Genomic DNA, 27,958 nt, shown 5'->3' with positions numbered 1-27,958 from the left:
GCAATTTTCATTTTTGCCAAAGAGCCGCGCAATCAAATTCAGTATACGTAAGCGTGCTCAAAATCCCGATAGCGTACGCTGATAGTGTGCGCAAATCGCTTCGCTAGAAAATTTTCTTTTTCGCCCGAGCGGCCATGGTTAGCGCGGGGAAAAACTAATACATGTCGCGACAATAATGGATACAAACAGAGACTCGGCCCACCAGTCCCAAAACGAAGACAATTTTCCCACCTTTTCGCTAGGACTAGAGTTCTTAAATGAGGCAAAAAAAAGAGAAAAACAACGGAAAAGGAGACTCGGCATTAGCGCTGTCACGATTCGCTTCACTGTCCGACGGTGAAACAAAAGTGCCATTTCATTCACATTCACTCATTTCATTTTCATTTCATTCACCCGGAAGGTCCTGACTAATCTATCACCCAGATCCTCTCTTTTAACTCAAGGGTCTGGGTACGAGACTAGGTCCTAACCCTGTCAAGAGCCGCACCTTATCTTAGCGGCGTGGGGTGGGGTGGGGTGGGGGTACCTGGGCTACTAAGAATCCACCGATCTCCTAGGCAATTTAATAATGACCTTATCTTGCAATCTTTTTTTCAGCGTGTTCTATTGTTCAGCGCGTGCGCCATGTCCGCCATATCTCAAGCGGGTTTCGATGTCATGGGGTAACTCCCGTAAGGAGCTTGCGGAAAAAAAACATTATTCTAGCGTGGGATTACCCAAACAACCCTGTTTAATCGAGTCCGTGATCTTTGATTCATTATGCATAGATGTCTCTTGACTACTTGTGACATACATAACTTTACCGCGGTTTTTCCTCTCTTGTTCATCCTCTTCCATCGTCGCACATTTTTTTCCATTCCTTTTATATTATTTAAAGGCTGGTGAACCTGTTTTACAATCCCGTGTTTGAATTCCCCCTCCCCATGTTTTCTTCCTTCTCCTCTCCTACTCCTTTCCCAGATATTCTGTGATAAAATTAACAGCTGACAATATCTGAGGAGAGGGGTAGGGTAGGGAAAGTTTGAACACCTGCATAATCTGTGGCTGCCGCCAGTGCCCTTTTCCTCTCTTTTTTCTCCTTTCGCCTTGTTTCAATTAACAAGACAATTCACTCTTTCATCCCGTAATCATGACCAAAATAAAACCGAATTCCTAAAGCATCCATACCACATTGAATCAATTGCGTCAATTTCCAAAAGATCTCAAGCAAAAAAGTTGACATGAAGTAAGGAAACAGTAAACGAAGGAGCATCGGGATCAAACTGATTTTTCGGAAGAATGCAGAAAAAAAAAGCAAACACACATAGAGTTACTTGGAGAAAACTTGAAATTCTGCTGAAAATACTTTTATTTACATCAGTTAAAAGTCTTAAGAAATACATTTATCATTGAAATGAAGCTCTTACACTAAAGTAATTAATCTTAGTGAATAGATTCTACATAATATGGATATATCGACAAAGTTCAAATGGTAAATTGGCCACCGTAACGATTACAAAAGCTGACCGTCGTTTCGAGCGTTAGCCCTTCGTCGGAGCGAAGGGCTAACGCTCGAAACGTCAGCTTTTGTAATCGTTACGGTGGCCAATTTACCATTTCAACTTTTTTGATATATCCATATTATTTCGTTACTCCCACCGACGCAGCCCCAAACGGTTTCCTTTGAAACTATCAGCCTTTATTCAGATGCCACATAAGTCTTGCATTAATATTTATATCGATAATTAGAAGCTACTGTACATTTACCCTGCTTAGGGTAAGAGCCGTGAATCCCTGATTATTCGATACATTATCGCTTTTTAAAATTGGTCAGAGCACAGAGTATAAAATTTCAGGGGAAGCCCATCTAACTCGGTTAGAGATGGATGACACTATCACACAGCAGTCAGAACAGCAGCGGCACCACAATTATCAAAGTAATTTAAAGGTCAACACGACCCTTCTAGAGATATGTTTTCTTTCAAATACTTACTTAGCCCGAGCAGCAGCACCAGCTTTACAAAGGTTATTTTCGTTCAGAAATAACATTTCCAGAGATGAATTTTCTTTTACACATTCAGCCAGAGCAGCAGCACCAGCTTCACCAATGTTATTTTCTTTCAAATCCAACATTGTCAGAGATTTATTTTCTTTCAAACACTTAGTAAGAGCAGCAGCACCAGCATCACCAATTTCATTAGATGACAAATTTAAATATGTCAGAGATGTCTTCTCTTTCAAACTTTCAGCCAGAGCAGCAGCACCAGCATCACCAATTTCATTAGATGACAAATTCAAATATGTCAGAGATGTCTTCTCTTTCAAACACTCAGCCAGAGCAGCAGCACCAGCATCACCAATTACATTAGAAGACAAATTCAAATCTGTCAGAGATGTATTCTCTTTCAAACTCTCAGCCAGAGCAGCAGCACCAGCATCACCAATTTCATTAGAAGACAAATTCAAATATGTCAGAGATGTATTGTCTTTCAAACTCTCAGCCAGAGCAGCAGCACCAGCATCACCAATTACATTAGAAGACAAATTCAAATCTGTCAGAGATCTCTTCTCTTTCAAACTCTCAGCCAGAGCAGCAGCACCAGCATCACCAATTACATTAGAAGACAAATTCAAATCTGTCAGAGATGTATTGTCTTTCAAACTCTCAGCCAGAGCAGCAGCACCAGCATCACCAATTTCAGTAGAAGACAAATCCAAATAAGTCAGAGATCTCTTCTCTTTCAAACTCTCAGCCAGAGCAGCAGCACCAGCATCACCAATTTCATTAGAAGACAAATCCAAATGTGTCAAAGATCTCTTCTCTTTCAAACACTCAGCCACAGCAGCAACATCAGCATCACCAATTTCATTAGAGGACAAATCCAAGTCCGTCAGAGATGTATTGTCTTTCAAACTCTCAGCCACAGCAGCAGCACCAACACCACCAATTTCATTGCTAGACAAATTCAACTTTGTCAGAGATGTCTTGCCTTTCAAACACTCAGCCACAGCAGCAGCACCATCATCACCAATTTTATTCCCATGCAAATCCAACTTTGTAAGAGATGTCTTCCCTTTCAAACACTCAGCCACAGCAGTAGCACCAACGTCACCAATTTCATTAAAAGACAAATTAAAATTCTTCAGAGACATCTTTTCTTTCAAACAATCAGCCAGAGCAGCGGCACCGTCATCACAAATTTCATTCAAAGTCAAATCCAATTTTGTCATACTTGTATTTGTTCTAAGAATGTTGGTTAGTAAGATAGTCTTAGCCCACCCTAATCCTAATTTGCTCCAAACATTAATGGTTTCAATTTGGAGACAAGGGCCAAGAGCGCGGGCCAATTTTACATCGAGATAATTTTCATTTTTGCATTCATAAATGCACTCTAATATATCAATCATATTATTTCTGGCTCCCCCACTCCCGTCCTCCTGGTTAAACTGTGTCGCCATACTTTTCATAAGGTTCTCTGCTGTTTCCTCGCACCGTGCGGCAAGAATGCCAAATGTGAACAGAAGCACTTCTGTCAGCTCGTGGCGATATCGTCTGTCAACAGCTATGCTGTCCGTGCTAATTTCTTTCTTGATAAGCTGACAAACGAGATTCAAAGCGGCGAAGAACTCTTGGAAAGTCTTGTGAAGAAAGCCATAACGTCTAGTAGCTCGGAGTTTACTGCCTCCGGGCTGAACAGAGAGAAATCCAAGTTCAGGTAGATCACTTCCTTTGTGTTTTCCAAGCTCCTTCTCGTCAAAGTCCAAGTTGTCTTCTAATAAACCTTTCAAAGCTATCGAGCCAAGGTGGTTCAGTTGGCTTTCGTAAAGCCCAACAAGGTCCGCCTCGTCGACTTCTGAAAGTTGTTTCTTTGCTCTGTATCTTCTTAGTATACAATCCACTATGTCCATGTACAGCTTACTTCTGCTTTCAGGAAATACACCGTTCAAATCTTCATAGACCAGGCAAAGAAGCGTAAAGTTGAGAGGATTCGTCGACATTTCATGTAAGGTTTCATCATCATGCAGTCGTTCGATGAGCTGTTCGGCCAAGTTTGTCTTCTCTCTGAAGTACTTTTTGATGAAGGTTTTCACATCTTCGTCAGTGAATCCCTCCACCTCTAGCAGCATGTCGCAGTATTTTCGAACTTTGACTCCAGCCTCGTGCCGTGCACTTACAACCACGCGACATTTTGGCAGCGCTCGGCCTTGAATAATTTCTGAAAACATTGGTAGCTTCTTCTGAGAAACTTTATCCAATCCATCGAGTACCAGGAGAACTTTAGATTGATTTTGGCGAATGAAGTCGAAGAATCTCTTTCTTTGGTCGTCACCGATATCTCGAGGTAGAAGTTGATCATCAATGGCTTCCCAAAGGTCAGACTGAACTTCACGACATTTAATCAAAAGCACTATGCAGAATTTTGCGAAGGAATTTCCGGTTGCGCGTTTTTGAGTGGCCCAGTCGAAAACAACCTTTTTGCAGTAAGTTGTCTTTCCCATACCAGGCTTCCCTTCTATTAATACAACTCTTGGTTCTTCACATTTTTCGTGCGGGTTGAAGATTTCAGAAATTGTGACGACTCGGTCCGTAGCTGTTCCTCTCGTTTTCTCTTTGTAGGTGATTTTAAGTCTGGTGTAGAGGTCTCCAAAAGAAAAGTTCAAGTCTTCAGACCAGGGAAGGAGGTTTATCGTACCCTCGCGGGTTTTGTAGAGTTGAGAAATGTTCTCAATCATTTCGGTGGGATCAAAGGCATCTACAATAAAAATAATTCTCGTCAGGTGTTAAGTCAAACTGTCGAAACCACCTTGGTTTTTCGAAATATTGCAAAACATTTTTTCCATGCAAGCGAAAGTCCCTTCAGCGCTCAAAGGTCCGTTTTTTAAAAGCACCGATCATCAAATGGCACAAATTGAATTACTCGTCTTTTCACAAAACTCTTGTTTAAGGAATTTTTTTGTTTCGCATATTTAGATCGATCCTTTGTGAGAAAAAATCACCTAAGTTTTTCTTTTATAACGGCTCTTTACATTGAAAATTATTTTCAATTTGACACCTACTTAGCCTTTGCCACTATGACCGTAAATATGCAACTTTTACATCGGCCAGGCGCAAAATTCCAACTTCTACCCAATGATATATTTATTCAAACTAACTAAAATAGGTTAGAGGAGTATGGAAATATAAAAATATCTCGCGGTTTCGGCGAACTTCTTGTACAGCCGATCAACGTAATATGCACATTTTCGAAAATTCCACCCAACAATGCACAAAAGCGGACTCAATTATTTGCAAAATTTACGCCTTCGACCCATGGTTGACGCCTGAATTGAACATTTTGCAGCTTTTTCATGCTTTATGATACCATGAAACAGCATCTAGGGGAGAAAAATCTCTACACCCATGTACAAAAATGTTGCCGCCGAAAGGTGATTCATCGCTCTAAGTGTCCTATTGTTATGTTTATCACGCAGTAATGAGAGACAAGAAAAGAAATCACTAAAAGGAAAGAGAGATATGAAAAATGGTCATGTTAATCCAAAATATTTGTTATTATCCATTTAAAAAGTTTCCTTATTAATATTACTTGAAGTGCACTAATTTTGTATTGGATAATGTATCCTCTAATTTTATACTGTACTAACTTATTCAAAGGACCCATCTGCTGTGTTTATTATCCAAAAGCTCCCGTGAAATCGCCAGAAAATAGTATATTTACGAAAACACACTAAATATGCCAAGTATATTATTATTTTGATCGATTTTTCAAGACTTTATAAAGTGAAAGGAACTGCTTACAAACTTTATGAATATTGTGTCACGCAACGTAATCAAGCAAAATTCAATGACGAGATCGTCCGAAAATCAAGTTTTACCAAGTTGTATTTATTTCAAAATGAAAATTTCCTCTCTCCTACGCGCAAAACTGACGCTATAGTTTGTAGTTTGTAATCGGCCTGGTAGTTTTCCACGGCGCAGCCGGTGAGTGGCTTCTCGATCCTACTTTCAGCTTCTTGCCGCCTGGCGGTTTTTTGAACATAGATGATTATAGAAAAGACCCCAACTAGAAGGCATCGAGGATAATTCGAAGTAATTGTAAGAATATCGTGTGCCTCTCAATCCTTTTAAAATCAAGTGCTATCGAGCAAAAATCTTATCGTTTGGCGGGTGTGACTTGGTTTTGATTGACATTCTATTTGATTGTTATGATGAGTAGCAATTTTTCAAAACGTGTCTGACATACTAAAGAAGTTACCGCTATGACATAGTTTGAACTGTGATATATATCTGATATTTCGAAGTCTTTCCGATGGCCACCCTATCAACAAAATCAGAGAAGAAAACTTTTCAGTTTACACGAAATTTACGCGCAGATCCATGGAAGCTACCACTTGTCAATTATTATTGATTCGCAAAATTAGATTTGGGTCAAAGGTTAAATAGTTAACGCGACAACAGCACGATAGACGGTCAAACCCAAAGCAAAGATGCAACTAACTGAGGCTCAATCCGCGTAGATTGAGCATACATTTGGAGTAAATAAGCTTGTATGCAGAGTCACACGGGAAGAAAGAGCTCGAACGAGTGATAAGTATTTTCAGCCCTTAATAATTGCAGAAAAGGGCACATTCAACTCTCTCAAGCGGAATACATCGCCTATAACCCTTGAATTTAAAAACCTCCGCACCACAGCGACATAGAAATATAGAATTGATAAACCTCCAAGGGAGGAATAACGAAAACAACGTGACCAAAAACTCGACTGATTTCGTGACTACACCTGGAAACGAGACCTAAAATATAAACTTAAGAAACTTTTCCTACTTATTCTTGGTGGGAAAAGACACGCCATCTGGCTCTTTAGCTGTTTGTCCTATTTTGTGTTGCTACCAGTATAGACGAGACCCAACGAGGTCAAAATAATATCTCAAGTTGCATCTCTGGCCTCACATTGTAATATATCTCTTAACCCGTTGTCAAGTTGAATTTTGCACGAAGTTCTTAGTGGTATAATCAGCCCCAGCAATTTCAATTATTACCCAGTCAAAAAATTAAATTTGTCTAAAAGGTTGTGAAGCACAGAAATGGGAGTCCAGGCTTTTTTTTATCGCATTTTAAAATACAGAAGAACATGGGTTAGCTTAAGAAATGTTACACATTCCGTGAGCCTTTAAAATTAAGATGAGTCAATTACAGCAAATCTGAGCTATCGTCACCCATTTCGCAAAATGTTTCCCAGGCATGGCAAAGTACCATAATCATTGATTTAGCGTCTTTGTTCTCCTTCTCTAAGAAGGGCCCCTCTCGAATCTGGTTTTTGTTAATGAGCGCCCCTATTCTGATAAGCACTCCTACTGGATAAGCACTCATGTTCTGTTAAGCGCCCCGATTCTGTTTCAGTGATGGCACTGCTAGAGTATATTTGCAACGAGATCAACCGTAGTTCATTTTCCTTTCAGTTCTCATTTAAAGCCTCGTTACAGAAAACGGTAACCACGTGAGTGCACAGTTTCTTCAAACGAATAATCTCGTTTGCGACCATTGCCTTGTCGGTAGTTTTAGTCTTGCAGGATCCCTGGACAAGTCTGTTCTGTAGTCTTCTATATTAATGGAACAATTCAAGCTTTTTTTTTTTGCATATTCTTCTGTTTCTGAGAAGAAAAATAAGCGCCCTATCCCTAATGAGCTTGTTTTGCACAGGCACCCTTTCTTGAGGCACCAAAAGTAAAGGCCACCGAACGCTGCATCGAAAATTACAGTAGCTCTGATACAGTTTAGAATTTTGACAAGGAAACTAATCACGCCCGCCCATTTTTTTTCTTTTAATAAATTGTAAAGTCGTCGAAAAAAGAAAAGGTTTTCTATAGTTCCCCTTTTGCATTTTTTGGCGACGACTGACCTCCCTTTGATTTCTCCCGAAAACCATGTTATGATCCCCCCTAAATCCTTCATTTCCTTCTCCCCGCCCACTCCTAGCTAGCCAACCAATAACGACTTTTCATCACGGCTGGTTATTTAAACAAAGTTTAGCATTTTTTTTACAAAACTGCCATCTAAACCATCTTCATTTTAGTTGAATCTTTTATCTGAACATTTATTTTTGACAGTGTCAAGAAGGTGGAAAGTTAGCAATGTATGGAAATTTATTGAGTTAAATCCACCGTCACTTAGAGAATCCCTGCGGCTCACTGTTTGCGTAAAACCGGGGTTTGGGTTAGACCTCGGGTAAATAACCGACCCTAAGATTCTGGTTCACGACTCGTGACTCGAGTTTGGGCTTTGAACACGTACATACATCATCAAAACATCATTAAAACATGTAACGGGAAAACTGGACGATAGATGTCAAACCCAAAGCGAAGATGCAACTAAGTAGGGTATGATGGGTGTACATTGAGCATACATTTGGAGTAAATATACGTGTAAGCAGAGTTACGCGGGAAGAAAGAGCTCGAACGAGTGAGACGTATTTTCAGTCCTTAGGACCTAAATAGGAAAAAAGGAATAAATAGGAAAAAAGGAATTAATGCAGGAAAAAAGGCCGTTCAGCGCTCTCGAGCTGAGAACATCGCCTATGGCCCTTGAATTGAAAAGTACCCGCACCACAGCGACAGAAAAATAAAGAACATGTAAACCTCCAAGGGAGGAACGATGAAAACACGGACCAAAAGCTCGAGATCTCGTCATTGCACCTAGAGAACATAACTCACGAGACTTACAAAATAAACTTAAGGAACGTTTCGTACTTATTCTTGGCGGGAAAAGACAGACATTTGGCTTTTTAGCTCTTTTTTCTATTTGTGTTGCGACCAGTGAAGGCAAAGACCTTCGCTTCAACGGTTTGCCGGATTGGTGTTCGTATTAAAGAACGATGTTCTTGGAAGAGGACAGATTTCTACCTTGAGCGCATTATCAATGAGGTCTGTAAGGAGCTCATGCAGGCAGTCCCCTCAGAGCTACCCTCATTGACACTGGATCGAATAACAAATTATTTTTATAATGCAACTTTATTTCATTGTCATGAGGGTGGAGTAACAACCCACCTCTTTTAAGTACATGCCAACTGGTTTAGGTTACCTAGCCGTGAAAACAGTTGATCACATACTGGTAGCCACAGACTTTGGACGTGGGTGTAAAGTTAAGATGCACTTTTCACACCCTCTTTAAGGGTAGAGTGCCTGTGAGCTGGTTAGAATTTTATTGTAAACCTTGTAGAGGAGTTATTGAAAAAAAAAAGTAACATCGTCCTGATAGTGTTGTGGAACTGACCCTGATTCTGCGTCTCATCCGGATGTTCCACCCCTGAGTTCACGTTGTCACTCACTTGTCGGCCGTCTTCACTGTTCATCTGGCCACGATCAGTTCTGATTGTTTCGTTTAGTTGCCGATGATGATGACAGATATATTTTAATTACACGACTCGTGATGACATTAATTCCGTAAAATGATTTTAAAGTGTTAGCTTATCATGCTTTAAACCAGTTCTTGAGAAGAATCAGTAAAGAGAGAAGTAGGTTTTTTATAATCTGTTCGCTTACCCGAATCTGCTAGCCTGAAGAGAGAAATCTGTTTTCACGACCCGCCACAGAGGTAAGTTTCCAATCATGTTTTCTTGAATTTTGGTACGAGATTAAGACTTAATTTGCATTTTTCTGATTTCGAATTACAAATGTATTCCTCTTGGATCCAATGATTCTTAAAGCTTGGATAATATTGCACGATTTGGGATCAGTTCGTGGGCCTCACTTTCTACGCGGAACACTGATCAACTCTGAAGGTCAATTTATACAAGTAATTTAGTCTGCATAGGTTATGAGCCTTTTTTTCATTTTGAAATACAGTCCAAAAAAATCGTTTGAATCACCTGCAAGATCAGTTTTGGTTAAAGACTTTTTCGTAGGACTGACTTCCATACCTCGTGGTCCACTATTGCTTCAAAAACATTCTGCATGAGAGAGTTGTTTAGGAGGATCTCGCGATAGAATAAATTCTGTAAATTTCTTACCTGACCCTTCAACTGCTATGTCTTCGACATTCCAAGGACATTTTTCAAAAATTTCTCGCTGGTACAAAACAACTGCGCGACTTCGAAAATACCACGCAAAATAAAAGAAGCTGGACGATGATGATGGCGAGATTGGAATTTGATTTTCCCTTTGTAATGGAGATCATTACATTGCAGCTTCTGGTGGAGTGGATTCAACGTGGTGCACATTTTGATCCTAAGGATGGGGGCAGGGTGGGGTGGGAGACAACTGATAATGGATGGAATCGCTAAGTACTACCCGTAGAAAATTATGAAAAAAATGTAGAAGAGGTTTATCTTACATATTTCGCAGACTATCATATCAGTTTTAATTGAATTTCCTATCATGTAGTACTAATTGAGTTCTTACCTGCATTCCTCGTGTCCTCTCTCAGCTGAGTGTCCAACTTTTCTCTAATGTTTCGCACTTCACTACTGATCTGCTGCAACTCTTGTCTGTTTGGGTCTGATGATAGAAGGTAATGTTTATGTCAGTTTTGAAAATTGGGACATTTAGGTAAAGATGCCGCAAATCAAGGAGGAGGTGGGGGGGGGGGGGGAGTTGGATCGGTAAAGTGATGAGTTGGTGAAAAGAGTATCCGGTCTTTTCGTCCAAGAGTCTTTCCGTCTAAGTACTTTTCATCTGAAGTCTTTGGTCCACTTGTCCAATATCAAGTCTTTTCGTCAAAGTTGTAACATTGTTTTAAATGAAGTAGTAACAAGATATATTTTATCAAATAGTGACAAAAGTAAAGACTTGCCGTTTAATTATTTCGCGCAAAAGAAATGGGAATATTAGGCTTGTTGCTAAGCGTCTATTGTGCGTAATAGACAACTATGGGTAACATCAATTAGTGTCCGATACAACCAACAACATATTCCAACATGATAAAGAAGTAAAACTAACCAAAAATGATTAACAAATAAACCTAACCCAAAAATGACCCCAAATAAACATCTTCTCTGTGTATTTATCGTAATTAACGATGTTGAATTTGTAAACGAGGATCAGTGAGTAGTAAGAGCTATCGAAACCAAAATGGCAACGGCTCGCACTAATAAGTTCTTTATATAGCCTTATCTAGCCTTCTAAAAGTTACTTAAATGCTCCCAGATAAGACTTAACATTTAGACGAACAGACCTAGATGAAAAAACTTTGGAACGAAAAGACTTGGACGAAAAGACTATTGGACAAAAAGACCGTAATTTGGTTAAAAGTATTAGTGTATTAGCACTGCAAATGAAAGAAAGAAATGGTTTGGCCCATGAACAGCCCAGGATCCAACGATCATAACTCAAATATCTAAGGTAACCATAACCATAACGTGTCTCTAACATCATCAACTCAAAACCGGAAAGAAGTGCAAAGCCTTCTAGAAGTGCCTGAATATTATCACAGGATCAGTCTTAACTTCCCACGGCAGTGAGGAGCGTAATATAAATGAGCTACAGTGTAAGCAACATGAAAATTAGAAAAAGCCGCAACAAACTCTAGGAAGCACCTCCACCAGGGTCATCTTAGGACGGTAGAGAGAATTTTAGGGGGGCAATACAATGTTATTAAGGTTAAAATGGTTCCATTCCTTCCATTTCTCCTATCTAGTGTTTAGGTGCATGGAGGTGGGCTGTAGCTAGGGAGACCCCTTATCTCTCAAGATATTAGAAGCCCCTTTCCTCCTTCTCACCCTAGGTTGCACATCCTTTACTGTCCCATTGTTTCATCTAAATAAGATCACGTGCGATTTTATCTTATTAATATCTTAAAAAACAGAATAATTTAGCATTTTCATTCATTGCGTTAAAAATTAGATCATTCGTTGGGTTCAAATTTAGAATAAGATAAAATTCAGATCATTCATTGGGTTACAAAAAAATAAGGAAAAATAGAAATTACTCAATTGTTTTGTTGTACGCCAAAATGTGCCAATTTTCGCAGCTCGGTGGCGGTGAAGATTGTGGCCGAGTTTATCGTGTGCATGCAACGTCTTCAAGAAAGGTTGTAAGACCTGGGCAGCCATTCCCTGAATGTCAAACAGTACTAAGTTCGTCGAAGAAGAGTTTGTTCCAAGAGTTTGTTGCGGTTTTTTCTAATTTTTTCTCATTTTCATGATGCTTACACTGTAGTTCATTTATATTACGCTCCTCACTGCCGTGGGAAGTTAAGACTGATCCTGTGATAATATTCAGGCACTTCTAGAACATCTTATTTCCGTTTATAAGAAATATCTAATAAGAAACATCTTCCTCCTACTAAGAAACTTCTTCTGTCAAAGGCCATAAGATTTAACCGTCAACCGTACTACTCCCACTGAGATTAAATTGACAATAACTGATAACGTAAGAAGAGATCCCGTTTTTCATGCTTAATACGATCAGCCTATCTTAGATTTCCCGGATGATATTTTCACTTCTAGAAAAACGATAAAGCAAAGTCTGCTTCTTTTGCCTCAAAGAGCAATTTTTATTTTTGCCACAGAGCCGCGCAATCAAATTCAGTATACGTAAGCGTGCTCAAAGTCCCGATAGTGTATGCTGATAGTGTGAGCAAACCGCTTCGCTAGAAATTTCTCTTTTTCGCCCGAGTGGCCATGGTTAGCGCGGGGAAAAGCTAATACATTTCGCTACAATAATGGATACAAACAGAGACTCGGCCCACCAGTCCCAAAACGAAGACAATTTTCCCACCTTTTCACTTGGGCTAGAGTTCTTAAATGAGGCAAAAAAAAAGAGAAAAACAACGGAAAAGGAGACTCGGCATTAGCGCCATCACGATTCGCTTCACTGTCCGACAGTGAAATGAAAGTGCCATTTCATTCACATTCACTCATTTTAGTTTCATTTCATTCACCCGGAAGGTCCTGACTAATCCATTACCCAGATCCTCTCGTTTACCTCTAGGGTCTGGGTACGAGACTAGGTCCTAGCCCTGTCAAGAGCCGCACCTTATCTTAGCGGGGTGGGGTGGGGTGGGGGTACCTGGGCTACTACAGAATCCACTGATCTCCAAGGCAATTTAATAATGACCTCATCTTACAATCTTTCTTTTTCAGCGTGTTCTATTGATCAGCCCGTGCGCCATGTCCGCCATATCTCAAGCGGGTTTCGATGTCATGGGGTAACTCCCGTAAGGAGCTTGCGGAAAAAAAATATTATTCTAGCGCGGGATTACCCGAACAACCCTGTTTGATCGATTCCGTGATCTTTGATTCATTATGCATAGACGTCTTTTGACTACTTGTGACATACATAACTTTACCGCAGTTTTTCCTCTCTTGTTCATCCTCTTCCATCGTCGCACATTTTTTTCCATTCCCTTTATGTTATTTTAAGTCTGGTGAACCTGTTTTATAATCCCGGGTTTGAATTCCCCCTCCCCATGTTTTCTTCCTTTTCCTCTCCAATTCTTTTCCCAGAAATTCTCTGATAAAATTAACAGTTGACAATATCTGATGAGTAGGGTAGGGTAGGGAAAGTTCGAACACCTGCATAATCTGTGGCTGCCGCCAGTGTCCTTTTTTTTCTCTTTTTTTTCCTTTCGCCTTTTTTCAATTAGCAAGACAATTCACTCGTTCATCCAGTAATCATTACCAAAGTAAAACCGAATTCCTAAAGCATACATACCACATTGAACCAATTGCGTCAATTTCCAAAAGATCTCAAGCAAAAAAGTTGACATGAAGTAAGGAAACAGAAAACGAAGGGGCATCGAGATCAAACAGATTTTCCGGAAGAATGCAGGAAAAAAATAACTAAACACACATAGAGAATACATGGAGAAACCTTGAAATTCTGCTGAAAATACTTTTATTTACATCAGTTAAAAGTCTTAAGAAGTACATTTATCGTTCAAATGAAGCTCTTACTAAATTAAATAATCTTAGTGAATAGATGCTACATAAGTCTTGCATTAATATTTATATCGATAATTAGAAGCTACTGTACCATGATCTACCCTGCTTAGGGTAAGAGCCGCGAATCCCTGATTATTCGCTACATTATCACTTCTTAAAATTGGTCAGAGCACAGAGTATAAAATTTCAGGGGAAGCCCATCTAACTCGGTTAGAGATGGATGACACTCTCGCACAGCAGTCAGAGCAGCAGCAGCACCAGAATTACCAAAATAATTCAAAGGTCAATTCGACACTTCTAGAGATGTGTTTTCTTTCAAATAATTACTTAGCCAGAGCAGCAGCACCAGCTTCACAAATGTTATTTCCGTTCAGAAATAACATTTCTAGAGATGAATTTTTCCTGGGACTGCGCTGCCAGAATGCCAAATGTAAACAGAAGCACTTCTCTCAGCTGATAGCGATATCGTCTGTCAGCATTTATGCTGTCTGTGCTTATTTATTTCTTGATAAGCTGACAACCGAGACAGAGTGCTGCGAAGAATTGTTGGAAAGTCTTGTGAAGAAAGCCATAACGTTTAGTCGGTCTTAGTTTACTACCTCAGGGCTGAACTAACAGAAATGCAAATCCAGGTAAATCGCTTTCCTTTTTTTTTTTCCAAGCTCCTTCTCGTCAAAGTCCAAGTTGTCTTCTAATAATTTTCATTTTTGCATTCATAAATGCACTCTTATATAACAGTCATACTATTTCCGGCTTCCCTATTCCGGACTTCCCGGTTTAACTGTGTCGCCATACTTTTCGTAAGGTTCTCTGCTGTTTCCTCGCACCGTGCGGCTAGAATGCCAAATGTGAATAGAAGCACTTCTTACAGCTCGTGGCGATATCGTCTGTCAACAGCTATGCTGTCCGTGCTAATTTCCTTATTGATAAGCTGACAAACGAGATTCAAGGCGGCGAAGAACTCTTGAAAAGTCTTGTGAAGAAAGCCATAACGTCTAGTAGCTCGGAGTTTACTGCGTCCGGGCTGAACAGAGAGAAATCCAAGTTCTGGTGGATCACTTCCTTTGTGTTTTCCAAGCTCCTTCTCGTCAAAGTCCAAGTTGTCTTCTAATAAACCTTTCAAAGCTATCGAGCCAAGGTGGTTCAGTTGGCTTTCGTAAAGTCCAACAGGGTCCTCTTCGACTTCTGAAAGTTGTTTCTTTGCTCTGTATCTTCTTAGTATACAATCCACTATGTCCATGTACAGCTTACTTCTGCTTTCAGGAAATACACCTCTCAAATCTTCATAGACCAGACAAAGAAGCGCAATGTTGAGAGGATTCGTCGAAATTTCATGTAAGGTTTTATCGTCATGCAATCGTCCGATAAGCTGTTCGGCCAGGTTTGTCTTCCTTCTGAAGTACTTTTTGATGAAGGTTTTCACATCTTCTTCAGTGAATCCCTCCACCTCTATCAGCGTGTCGCAGTATTTTCGAACTTTGACTCCAGCCTCGTGCCGTGCAGTTACAACCACGCGACATTTTGGCAGCGCTCGGCCTTGAATAATTGCTGAAAACATTGGTAGCTTCATCTCAGAAACTTCATCCAATCCATCGAGTACCAGGAGAACTTTAGATTGATTGTGGCGAATGAAGTCGAGGAATCTCTTTCTTTGGTCGTCACCGATATCTCGAGGTAGAAGTTGATCATCAATGGCTTCCCAAAGGTCAGACTGAACTTCACGACATTTAATCAAAAGCACTATGCGGAATTTTGCGAAGTAATTTCCGGTTGCGCGTTTTTCAGTGGCCCAGTCGAAAACAATTCTTTTGCAGTAAGTTGTCTTTCCCATACCAGGCTTCCCTTCTATTAACACAACTCTTGGCTCTTCACATTCTTCGTGCGGGTTGAAGATTTCAGACATCGTGACGACTCGTTCCGTAGCTGTTCCTCTCGTTTTCTCTTTGTAGATGACTTTAAGTCTGGTGTAGAGGTCTCCAAAAGAAAAGTTCAAGTCTTCACACCAGGGAAGGAGGTTTATCGTACCCTCGCGGGTTTTATAGAGTTGGCGAATGTTCTCAATCCTTCCAGTGGGATCATAACCATCTCTAATAAAAATAGTTCTCGTAAGGTGTCGAGTCAAACTATAGATACCACACTGGTTTTTCGAAATATTGTAAAACATGGTTTTTTCCAAGCGCAAATCGCTTCAGTACTTCAAAGGCCTGTTTTATAACAGCGCCGCTCATCAAAAATGGCACCAATTGAATTACTCGTCTTTTCACAAAACTCTCGTTTGAGGAATTTTTTTGCTTCGCGTATTTAGATCGATCCTTTGTGAGAGCAAAGCATATACGTTTTTCTTTTTCAACCGTTTTTTTTTTTTACACTGAAAATTACTCTTCAGTTTGACACCTGCTTTGCTTTTGCCGTCATGACCGTAAATATGCAACTTTAATCTGGGCTCAGCGCAAAATTCCAATTTCTTCCCAACGATATATTTATTCAAGCTAACCAACTAGAGTAGGTTGGAGGAGTATGGAGATATAGAAGTATGTTGCGGTTTCGGCCAACTTCTAGTACAGCCGGTCAACGTAATATGCTCAGTTCCGAAAACTCCAGCCAACAATGCACAAAAAGCGGACTCGATTATTTACGGAATTTACGCCTTCAACCCATGGTTGACGCCTGAATTGAACACTTTGAAGCTTTTCCATACTTAATGACACCATAAAACAGCATTTAAGAGAGAAAAATCCCCACGCCCATCTACAAAAATGTTGTCGCCGAAAGCCGATTCATCGCTCCAAGCGACCTATTGTTTTGTTTATCACGCAGAGATGAGAAAGAAGAAAAGAAATCAATAAAAGGCAAGATAGATATGAAAAATGTTCATATTAATCCAAAATATTTCTTATTATCCATTTAGAAAGTGTCCTTATTAATATTACTCGAAGTGCAGTCATTTTAAATTGGATAATGTATCTTGTAATTTTGTAGAGAACTAATTTGATCATGGGACCCATCTGCTGTGTTTATAACCCGGAAGTTCCCATGGAATCGGACCAAAACTCCGACCAAAACACGGACCAAAACTCGGACCAAAACGCGGACTAAAAACTCGAGATTTCGTGACTACACTTGAAAACCTTAAATCAAGAGACCTACAGAATAAACTAAAGAAACAACTCGTTGTTATTCTTGGCGGAAGAAGACACGACATTTGGCTTTGTAGCTGTTTGCTCTATTTTGTGTTGCTACCAGTGCAGGCGAGACCCAACCATTGTCAAAATAATGTGTCTCAAGTTGCCTCTCTGGCATCACATTGTAATCTATCTTTAACCCGTTGTCAAGTTGAATTTTCCATGAGGTTCTAGGTGATATGATCACCCCCAGAAATTTAATAAAGAATTGTGTCTCCTTTTGACTTCACAGAACATACATATACTTGTATTAACATTTACAACATAAAAAACGTTTACCTTCCATCCTAGGTCTCTTGTTATGTGGAAGCCCGCTCGTCAAGTCATCCGATTTTCGTTTCATCATTTGAAATTTACTTGAACCTAGTATTAATAGCAAACATGTACATTTGTAGCTTGAGTTTATTTCAACATGGTATTTCTAACTTGGTAACATTAAGAAAGAAAACATCAATTTTTTTTGGGAGAGGTTTATCTTTCATCTTATCCGCTTCCCTTGTCAGTAAAGAACATGAAAATTAGAAAAATTGGCAACAAACTCAAAGACGCTCCTCCACCAAGGTTATCTTAGGGCACTAAAGAGATTTTCAGGGGGCAATACAATGTAGTCTAGGTTATCGTGCTTCCTTCCTCTCCTTTGTCCTCGAGTTAAGGTGCACGGAGGTGAGCTGCGGCCAAGGAGACCCCTTGCCACTTAAGACATTAGAAGCCCCTTTCCCCCCCCCCCCTCCCCACCTTAGAATACCACCTGTTCCTTTACGGCCACTACCCCATCGCACCACCAGCTCAGTACCTTGAAGGAGTTGTAACAAAACGTGAGATCAAGTGGTGCACAGGTAACTCACTTTGACTTTTATAGCCGATCATAAAGAATACCTTCCTAACTTTCAAAAGTAGCAGAATTCTCAGTTATGTACATGAAACGGTTTTCAGCGTTTCAAAACCACTTCTAATGTTTTTTACAAAGGAGAGTTCCAACACATAACTTTGTTGTAAGTTCGTAGTTGTAAACAGAATGTTCATTTATGGAGATCAATTAAAGTAAGGAATGTATTATAAATGAGCCTAACTTCAATTTGGGCAAAGTTACCAGAAACTCGAAAAAAGCCATTTAACCAAGGTCATCTCCGTGGGGTTCTAACAAAGAATTCAACTTAATCTGTGTTCCTGTAAAAAGACCCAATACTTTGAATACTTTATGTCTGGAACAAAATCAAGGCCTATGCAGGGATTCAATAGCTATCCTATATTATCAGACTGCATCTACAAAACACCAGCAGCATATAAACATTTCCATAGAATTTGATGAACCGCCTCCCGGTTAGCTCAATGGATAGAGCGCTGGACTGTTGTGCGGGAGGTCGAGGGTTCGAGGCCCGGCTGGACCAACACTCAGGGTCTTAGAATAATTGAGAGGAATTTGCTACCTTTATATAACATCAAGAAATGGTTCGATATTCTAGTCTTATCGGATAGGGACGAATAAATAGAGGTCCTGTCTCTTGCAGGGTTGGGGTAGGAGACGTTAATTTCCCACAAAATAAACGGTTTGTAAACGGATAGTAAACGGGTAGTAAGGGCGTTTAAACGGTTTGCATGTCCGTTTAAACGAATAGTCCAAAGCGTTAAATGGTAGAGCAAAGTCCAAAAACGGATTCCGTGAACCGTTAAACGGCCGAGAAAAAAAATAAACGGATGGCTTAAAACGTTAAACGGTTGAACAGCATCTATTAATAGATTGCTCAAAACGTTAAACGGATGGACAAAAACGTTGAACGGATAAGGAGGGCTAAAGAACAGCGGGAAGCCATGCACATATCGATCAGAAACCGTTGTGAACAATTATACGAATTGTTGATGCGGAACACTGACGTTTCATGCTAATAATATTCGACTGATAACGATAGAAAACTAAGTAAAATTAAATTACTAGCCTGCCATTAAGCTATCCACTGGCGAGTGAAGCGAGCCGAGAGCGAGTCTCGCCCTGGAGAGCTCGCAATGCGTTTGAAGCAATCTGTCAATCATACCATGTGGACTGAACATTCTCGATAGAAAGAAAATAGAATTGAGAAGCAAACTCATTTTTTCCCATGTTCCTACATTGTTTCTTTTATAAAGCAATTTCTGTTTCCTTTTAATCGATGGAAATAAAAGATGAGAAACTCGATAGCCACGGATTTTGTAAATTTTGCCGTACACGTCACTCGAAATAAATTTGCATAATCATGAAAACAAATCTCGCTCTCCTTGTCTTAACTAACGAACATCTGTTTTCGTAAGCTAATCACATCCCTCTTCCAACAAAGAAAACCAAAACTTTAAATAAAATTGAAGGTCTCTACAACCATTTTACATCAATAACTTGAAAACGAGAAGCCTACAGTAATCTCAATGAATCCTCAACAATCATAATAGTAGAAACAAATATTGAAACAATCGCGAAAAGCCTTAGTTAAAAACTCTCTTTAAGTCTACCTGTCGCCTGCTTGCTTTATAATATGCTTACTTAAACGACACTTAGCATTTATTTTGCCTTTGATTTATTTTGCCTCTCTCCGCAGAGGACTCGACTGGAAATCTAGAAAAAACTAACACTTTTAATGAGTTTAGTTTCGTAGTGTCTAGGGGAAGTTTCTGGTGTGTTCCGTCTGTGTTGCTGGTGCTCATCTCATCTTTAGTAAAGAAGTATGGCAGAAGCTTAAGCGCGCATTTGTGCCGTTCCGATCCGCTCTGCAGAATGTTCTTCACGACTGGTAGCTTTCTTGGGGTCACGCAGCTACCAATGAGCTCATCGCCAACTTGAGCTTCTGTTAATGCGTGGAAGCTTTGGGTTGCAGGGGTTGAAGAAGTTGAAGCTGTAGGCGGAGTCGGAACCGTTGGTGTTTCTGGAGATAGCGCGAAGATGTCCATATCTTCGTTTAGACTGGCCAAGGCAACAGAATCTATAGTTTGAAGATCATCCTGCTGAAGGATACTGCTGGCTGATAATGGCTGCTCAGTTTCTGGTTGTTGTATCTATTAAAAAGTTAAAAATCATATGTCATTTTGTAGCAAGGGAATTAAAAAAATAAATAAAGGCCATTTTGGTTTGATTAAGTCGAGTAAGTAGAAAATAAATTGAAACCGCTAGCTTTTGATGGCCTTATTTCATTATACCCTGTGTTTTATAATTCTTAAACCGGTTTAATTAGAGTTTAGAGGCACTCAAACAGTTTAGTCTTCTGCAACAAAGTTTGTCAAACCAGTAGTTCCATTACCGAGAACTCCGTCTTTAAAGGCGTAAACGAAAAAGACATTAAAACTTACCATAACGTTTTGCTCTAAAGAATCCAATCTTTGCTCAATTCTACCCAATCGGACTGTGATTTTTCTCTCCACTCCAGACAGGGCGTCCTCGAATTTCTCCATCATCTATTTGAGTAAAACAAACAAATGAACAGTTAATTAAAAAAAGTGAACAATCAAACATCAGGCAAAACCAAAGAAAGTGTCTGTAAAATGAGGTTTCCGTATTAAGACGATTATTTATAAATTACTCAGTCAAAAAGTAATTAGACGTCATCCAAAGGTAAGGCTTGCTTTAGAAACTCATTGTTGACACTGGGTGTCCGTAACGTAGTTAAGCGTGTTGAATTCAGAGAAAAAAAACTGAAAAGGACTTTCCAAGCGACATTTTCTCAACAAGTAACGCATTGTTGTTATGCTTACCTTACAGATACTCTCTTGTAGCAGCAGCTTTATGGAAGCAACATCTTCTGCAGTCGCACCAGCACTGAAACTCTTGGCCTCCTTTTCCTCATTTCGTGCTTTCTTTGCTTTAGTTTCCTCACACCACTGAGCCTCTCTTTTCTTCTGTTCTGCCAAAAACTCTTGGTATGGGTCAACGGGAGTTGCGGAAAGTTTTTTCTGCCCAGCCTTCACCTAAAAGATCAATACAACATTTATCAAAACGAAAGTCTGTTATGGTAGTATAACATCTGAAAACTTAAATGTGATAATACAATGTTGAAACACGCTCGTTCACTTTGTCTCGCGCAAGAAAACGTGATCTTAGACTTCCTGATGTTCGGGTTATTAACAAAAGTCACGTTCAAAAATAGTTATAACCTATATAAAACGATCGCTGTAGATGGTAAATGCCCACTGACATAAAACTATAATAGAATCATAAAGGTAGCTCGTGCATTACATAATTAATTTCAATTATTTACGCTTCACAAGAAGGTAAAAATACCACTTTGAATTTGGAAGTGGCCGGCGTTATCGACATTTTTATGAAACGCGTTACTAAAGAGCACCATGTAGTAATCAGAATTACCTTGGTTGACTTGTTGGGCCGCTGTACCTCATTCTTTTGGGACGGTTGTTGGGCAATTTCCTTAGAGTCTGAATCCGGCTGTTGGTTGCAGTCCAGACTTGGTAACGGCGGTAAGTTTATTTCGCACCACTCCAAGTCTTTCTGATTCAAGACTTCTTCGTCGTCTACAAGAACAAATCGTAAGTACGACAATTAGTTACAACTCAGACTTGTCGCTTAAGCGAGTATTCGCAATAAAACTGACTTACACAAATGTATTCCTGTGAATTCTGCCATGTAATCGAGATGTGAAAGGCATTACTTACCACTTAAGGCTAAGAGTTCAGCGGGTACCTTTCTTCCTTGCCAGTTAACGGTCACCGCCATTCCTTCTTTTAAATCTATACTATTTCCAATGATGAGGCGTGTAGGCGCGATTCCCGTCTTCTTCTCGTCTCGGAAAAAAAAACAGAGCCTTGCGGGGTCGTCTGCTGCTTTCTTTGCACAATTGTCTTACAGTTAAAGCCATTTCGGGTCAAACAATGTCGTTAGAAATGATTGAGAAACAGTGAAGAGTAAAATGCCTTTATATACCAAGAATCCTTAATGAGGAGGATCGAAAATCTCGCTTTTTTATTGGAGTAAAAAAGAACAATAGAAAAACAAGTATATGGTAATATTTATTTTAATCCAACGACTAATCGACAAATCACAAAACGATCAAGTACACTGCAGTTTTTTCCTAAGAAGTCCGCACTAAGATAATATTATTTGTGGCACGTTCCTTCAGAGGTGTTTTAGATCAACTATGGACAACTTTGAAGCTGTTTTTATCATTGACTCCATACGTACAATGCGTCTAGAATTGGTCGAGAGATCAGCAGAAAAGAGACAGCAGATGCTGTGTATTCTACTAGATGTTCTAGCAGATTCAACTATTCCCTACGATGCCCAAATAGTTTTGCAGCAGTTCTTCAAGGAGTACCATGATCTCAAAAAGACCATCGATTCAACACTGACGAGTCTGGACGCGCTGGAACATGAACTGGACTAGAGCAAGTTGTGAAATCAGGTCCGAATAGATTCCATAAAACGGCTCTTGTTAGAGCCAACAAATGAAAAAAGTCATGACCGAGATTCTGGTCATAACCAATGATACTTGAATAAAGGCTGATAGTTTCGAAAGAAACTGTTTGGGGCTGCGTCGGTGGGAGTAACGAAATAATTTGGATATATCAACAAAGTTGAAATGGTAAATTGGCCACCGTAATGATTACAAAAGCTGACGTTTCGAGCGTTAGCCCTTCGTCGGAGCGAGTGATACTTGGTTTCTCAGCCCGACGGAATTAGAAATTGTTCGCCAGTAAATTAAGCAATTCGATAAACGTGATTTTAGAAGTTGCTTCGGAAGCGGCGGGTTTTGCCCATAACGAGTTTCGCACACAAAGCGTTTCGCCCAGACCTAGACCCAGACCATAATTGAAAGATAATTTGGTTATATCAACTAAGTTGAAGTTCTAAATTGGCCACCGTAACGAGTAAAAAAGCCGACGTTTCGAGCGTTGGCCCTTTGTCAGAGCGAGTGGAGAGTTTTTTTAGAAACTTTTAAACCTTTAACTTTTCAACCTTCATCAGAGCGAATGGAGAGTTTCTTTAGAAACTTTCAGCCTTTATTCATAATTGAAAGAACTGGGTAAACAGAATAAGAATCTCTAATCCGACTACAATCATTTCTGATAAGAAAGGTCGAGAGTCGTAAGAAATACATACCGTCTTTTCTTGAATAGAAGCCGCGGCTTCTATTTTTTTTTCAAAAGGAAAATAATGCGGCTTCTATTTTTTTTTTTCAAAAGGAAAATAATGCGGCTTCTATTCAAGGGCGGCTTCGATATTTTGAAAGCCATAGTTTTCATGTGTGAAGTGGTCAATTGTGTCTTTTGTGACGTCTATCGGAAATAGGCCTACTTCTGGGCGAACCCATTTTCTATGTTCCACGCGCACTATTGTTTTCAAATTCTATTGACAGGTGAAAGGGTGAGATATTTCTGGAAGACGGTAGTTTCTTTTTAGTTAGAACTTTCACACCGCACACCTAGCCAAGTCAGAAAAATGAACGCTTTCAACAGCGTTCAATTTGCTTCAACACAAAACCAACGCGACCTTCTCGAGAGAGTAAGTGCTGCAGATAAAACCAAAATCAGTCATACTTTTTTGATAAAGATTTGTAAACGGCTCTTTTGTATTTCGTGCTTGAATTACCCTCCAGTCCCCGCCTGATTCTTAGTAAAAGAAACAACTTGTTCGTTTCAACATTTTTATGGTGTCAGGAAAAGTCACGTTTTTCAAGGCATTACTCAACGTTCGTTCTGGGCATACGCATGCTTGGGTCAACGTTTTTCGAGTTACAGTGGAGGCCTACTTCTGGGTGAAACCATTTTCTATGTTCCACGCGCAATTGTTTTCAAATTCTATTGACAAGTGAAAGGGTGAGATATTTTTGCAAGACGGTAATTTCTTTTTAGTTAGAACTTTCATACCGCACGCTTTGCCGAGTTTTTTCCTAAGAAGTCCGCACTAAGATAATATTATTTGTGGCACGTTCCTTCAGAGGTGTTTTAGATCAACTATGGACAACTTTGAAGCTGTTTTTATCATTGACTCCATACGTACAATGCGTCTAGAATTAGTCGAGTTATCGGTAGAAAATAGACAGCAGATGCTGTGTATTCTATCTACTAGATGTTCTAGCAGATTCAACTATTCACTACGATGCCCAAATAGTTTTGCAGCAGTACTTCAAGGAGTACCATGATGTCAAAAAGACCATCGATTCAACACTGACGAATCTGGACGCGCTGGAACATGAACTGGACTAGAGCAAGTTGTGAAATCAGGTCCGAATAGATTCCATAAAACGGCTCTTGTTAGAGCCAACAAATGAAAAAAGTCATGACCGAGATTCTGGTCATAACCAATGATACTTGAATAAAGGCTGATAGTTTCGAAAGAAACTGTTTTTCCGATAGACGTCACAAAAGACACAATTGACCACTTCACACATGAAAACTATGGCTTTCAAAATATCGAAGCCGCCCTTGAATAGGCTTCTACTCTCCACTCGCTCTGACAAAGGGCCAACGCTCGAAACGTCGGCTTTTTTACTCGTTACGGTGGCCAATTTAGAACTTCAACTTAGTTGATATAACCAAATTATCTTTCAATTATGGTCTAGGTCTGGGCGAAACGCTTTGTGTGCGAAACTCGTTATGGGCAAAACCCGCCGCTTCCGAAGCAACTTCTAAAATCACGTTTATCGAATTGCTTAATTTACTGGCGAACAATTTCTAATTCCGTCGGGCTGAGAAACCAAGTATCATTCGCTCCGACGAAGGGCTAACGCTCGAAACGTCAGCTTTTGTAATCATTACGGTGGCCAATTTACCATTTCAACTTTGTTGATATATCCAAATTATTTCGTTACTCCCACCGACGCAGCCCCAAACAGTTTGGTGTTGCCCAAATGTTTTGGATTCTATCAACTATCACTTTGAGATAATTTTCTGATTCTCAATCACCCGATGATGAATGAGCAATGAATTCAAATGCATCATATCAGAGTGTTAGATATTTATTCAATATTCATATTAAATAAGTTGAGAGAAAGTTATTAATTGATCCTGGTCAATTGATTATCTAAGTATATTTCATCAATGTGTGTGTGTTTCTGCTTTTGGTCGATTCATTTGGTGTCTTTCACAAGGTCGTTGAATAAATTAAACTCACTTAGTGCACATTAGAATGTGTAAATTTTAGAGTTATGAACAATCGCAATACTTTGTTGGATTTTTTCCTCAGTTCGTGAGCGGGCTGTATTCTACAATTTCTGCGATCTGATTTGTTCAGACAGAGGGCAGTAATCTCCTATCCAGCCGGCTCTCAGCGGGAGGTATCCTTTTCGTGTTGAGTCGCTTTGCAGAACATCTTAGGCTTTCTTAAAATTTTTCACAAACATATCTTGTTTTACCGGCTAGAAAGCATTTTTAAGCCAAGACTTCGATCACGACCTTTTGCCAATAAATAACGCTAATTCTTTCTTTTCCTTTTCACTCAGATCACTTTGGTTTTCCGCCAAAATTGATTTCTAAATAAATTTTGGGGTACTAAAACTGTCTTTAAGAAGATTGTAACGCGGCCTAAAAAAATCCCTCCCAAAAAGTAACTGAGAAAGTTAAAATGAGAAGTACTTGCCATTAACAATTAAATTAATCAATGTGACTCTCATTCATATGATATATGAATTCTTCCGAACAATTTGTTCGTTTGTGGAACTTTAAGGAAAGTTTTGAGATCTTCTGTAAATACACTTTTGTTTATCCCTTAACAAGTCCCTTGAATTTGGGTGAGGGTTAGGGTTAGATATTTCTACAGTGAGTTTCACAACAGAAAGCGAACGAATTCGATGGGTGAAAGTCGCATTCAATCCCCTTGTGTCTGGCTAGAAAAAGCTTCTCAATTGACTTCAGTTTTTCGGTGGAAACTGACACAATTTTCACACGCCATTGCAGAAAACAAACAAGCAGACTCACACAAAATTTAACGGACGTGAATCCTCGAGGATTAATCGGAAATCAGCAGTACTTTCCGTGAGATCTTTGAGTGTTTCTTTTTTTCCAAGATCGTTGCTATGGTCAATTTACCCGTGTGTATTTACATTACCAGTACTTACTTGTGCACGATCCTCGCAGCACTATTTACGCAATAGTGAAGATCAGATCTGAAAAAACTCAGGCCTTTACAGAATTCGAACCACTGACCTCTGCGACACCAGTGCAGCGCTCTACCAATTGAGCTAACAAGCCAGTAGCGGTACTTGCCAGTACTGTTGTTTATTCAAAAGTGTATATGCGCTTTTTTGCCTCTCAAATTGACAGTGTCAGATCGTGACAGATACTTATAAGAAACATTTTTCCGAGTTTCCTTGGAAACCTTTTTAAGTTACCTTAATGGAAAGGGGGGCTTAATTTGTTTCTTCCTCTAAAGATAAGGGGGGGGAGGGGGCTCATTAGAGGGGGGTGGCTTATTTTAGGGGGGGGGAGGTTAATGGACGTTTTACCGTATTACTTTTCTGCAGGGGCCCATTCTCGAAGGTCCCGGTAACTTAAAGGGCCCATAAAACTGTTCTGTTGTCATTTAAGATAGGGGTTTCAAAATTTTCTTCCCGCCTAGCAAAAGGACTTCTAAAAAACATCCAAGACTAAAAAAGGTTGTTGATTGAAGTTAGGAAACTCTAAAAAGTGCCCTAACAATTTAAATTGTACCTTTCAATGCAGTCTGCATGCAAGCGATTTAGGATAAAAATGTTCACTGTCTTTAACTGGAGGATGTAAAGTTTGCAAAAATGTATGTACTTAAAAAAAGTTAACAAATTACAGCCGACCTTAAACGTTTAAGGTTCCCTCTAAACCTGAAAGTGACATTAACCTCTGCATGCCGTAATTTGTAACTTTACAGAATGGACGAATCCCTGAAAAGAACGAAAATCAAGTCAGCATCAACCTCACGAAAGCTATCTTGTCGTTAAATATCTAATTGCAGCACTAGTGTTATCACCTGAATGTTGGTCAAACTATTCTGCGTACCTGTATTTATATATATAGCGAAACAATCAGCTTTACCTATGCTCGAAAACTTTCACTATCCTTTCATTTACTTTGTAGAAATGTATGATTTTAAACTACCAAAATTCTCCTGCTTGATATGAAACAAACAACGAATTAATTGTGACCGGACACTAGCCTCATTCAGTTGTGAGTCACTGAAGTATGCTGCATATAGTTATGAAAATGAAAATTTTAAGGGAAAGAAACTTTCGTTATCTCAATTCTAGTTTATTTTTTTAGTTACATCCCGTCAGCCAATTGCATGACAAAAGCGTGACAGCTTGTGAAAGCTCCACGCTCCTCGTGTGCCTCTCGCCTTGCGGTAGTGCAATACACAAATAATGCATGTTCTACTTGGTTTTGCTTCACAAAGCTGACTAAGTAATAACTCAATGGGAAAATTGCCATTCATTCAGCATATCACAGCACAAGGATAAATACATGCATAGGGACAGCAATCGGACTGGTCCACGATCAAACATACTCTCATTTTGCGTCAAGAAAGATCTATAGATTAGGCCTGTCTATTAAAAGCGAAAGAACGTGGAATGAATGCAGTCTCAACACAGGAAGATGAAACGTAAGAGTTGAAAGGTGATGACGTTGATGCTCCTCACATCATTAAGTTACAGACAAACCTGATGCCGTCACAGTTGTTTTAGATCTCATTTAACTCACTTTTGCGAGTAATGGTCTCAGTTTATAGTTAAAACTGGAAATTTCTCTGTGAATTGATGAAAAAAAAACAAAAAAAACAACGAATCTAAGGTGAACTTACGTGAAATTTGTTTTTAGGTCGAGGGATGCTGCCTCTAGTTAGGCGTGATATTGTTTCCCTTACCTGTGATCTCGTTGTAAAGTTACTTTCCGTCAGTTAACTGTACTGTATTTATTTATTAATTAATTAAGTAACTCATGGACCTGAAGAATCTTTTCCTGTTTGCGTAACTGGTTGTGCTT

General features: G+C 39.5%; 3 protein-coding genes across 3 annotated transcripts; all 3 read right to left on the bottom strand.

Annotated features, from left to right (window-relative positions):
• Nucleotides 1-1,324: 1,324 nt before the first annotated feature.
• LOC148726172 (uncharacterized) lies at nucleotides 1,325-17,752 on the bottom strand. Its single transcript, XM_088726934.1, has 3 exons — nucleotides 17,318-17,752; nucleotides 10,375-10,470; nucleotides 1,325-4,733 (listed from the first exon to the last, which is right to left on the bottom strand). Exons 1-3 carry the CDS (start codon nucleotides 17,382-17,384, stop codon nucleotides 1,969-1,971), a joined length of 2,928 nt encoding a protein of 975 aa, XP_088583060.1. The 5' UTR covers nucleotides 17,385-17,752; the 3' UTR covers nucleotides 1,325-1,968.
• Nucleotides 13,793-16,242, bottom strand: LOC148726173 (NLR family CARD domain-containing protein 4-like). Its single transcript, XM_088726942.1, has one exon. It carries the CDS (start codon nucleotides 16,018-16,020, stop codon nucleotides 14,722-14,724), a length of 1,299 nt encoding a protein of 432 aa, XP_088583068.1. The 5' UTR covers nucleotides 16,021-16,242; the 3' UTR covers nucleotides 13,793-14,721.
• Nucleotides 17,753-19,336: 1,584 nt separating the features above from the next.
• LOC148726171 (uncharacterized) lies at nucleotides 19,337-22,176 on the bottom strand. The gene is made up of 5 exons (XM_088726949.1): nucleotides 21,608-22,176; nucleotides 21,360-21,523; nucleotides 20,750-20,962; nucleotides 20,348-20,452; nucleotides 19,337-20,056 (listed from the first exon to the last, which is right to left on the bottom strand). The coding sequence occupies exons 1-5, from the start codon at nucleotides 21,633-21,635 to the stop codon at nucleotides 19,559-19,561; spliced, it is 1,008 nt and encodes a 335-aa protein (XP_088583075.1). The 5' UTR covers nucleotides 21,636-22,176; the 3' UTR covers nucleotides 19,337-19,558.
• Between the last annotated feature and the right edge of the window lie 5,782 nt (nucleotides 22,177-27,958).

Source organism: Stylophora pistillata, chromosome 7, assembly GCF_964205215.1.
Source record: "Stylophora pistillata chromosome 7, jaStyPist1.2, whole genome shotgun sequence".
Taxonomy (NCBI): Eukaryota; Metazoa; Cnidaria; class Anthozoa; order Scleractinia; family Pocilloporidae; genus Stylophora; species Stylophora pistillata.
This window is presented reverse-complemented; position numbering and strand designations above follow the sequence as displayed.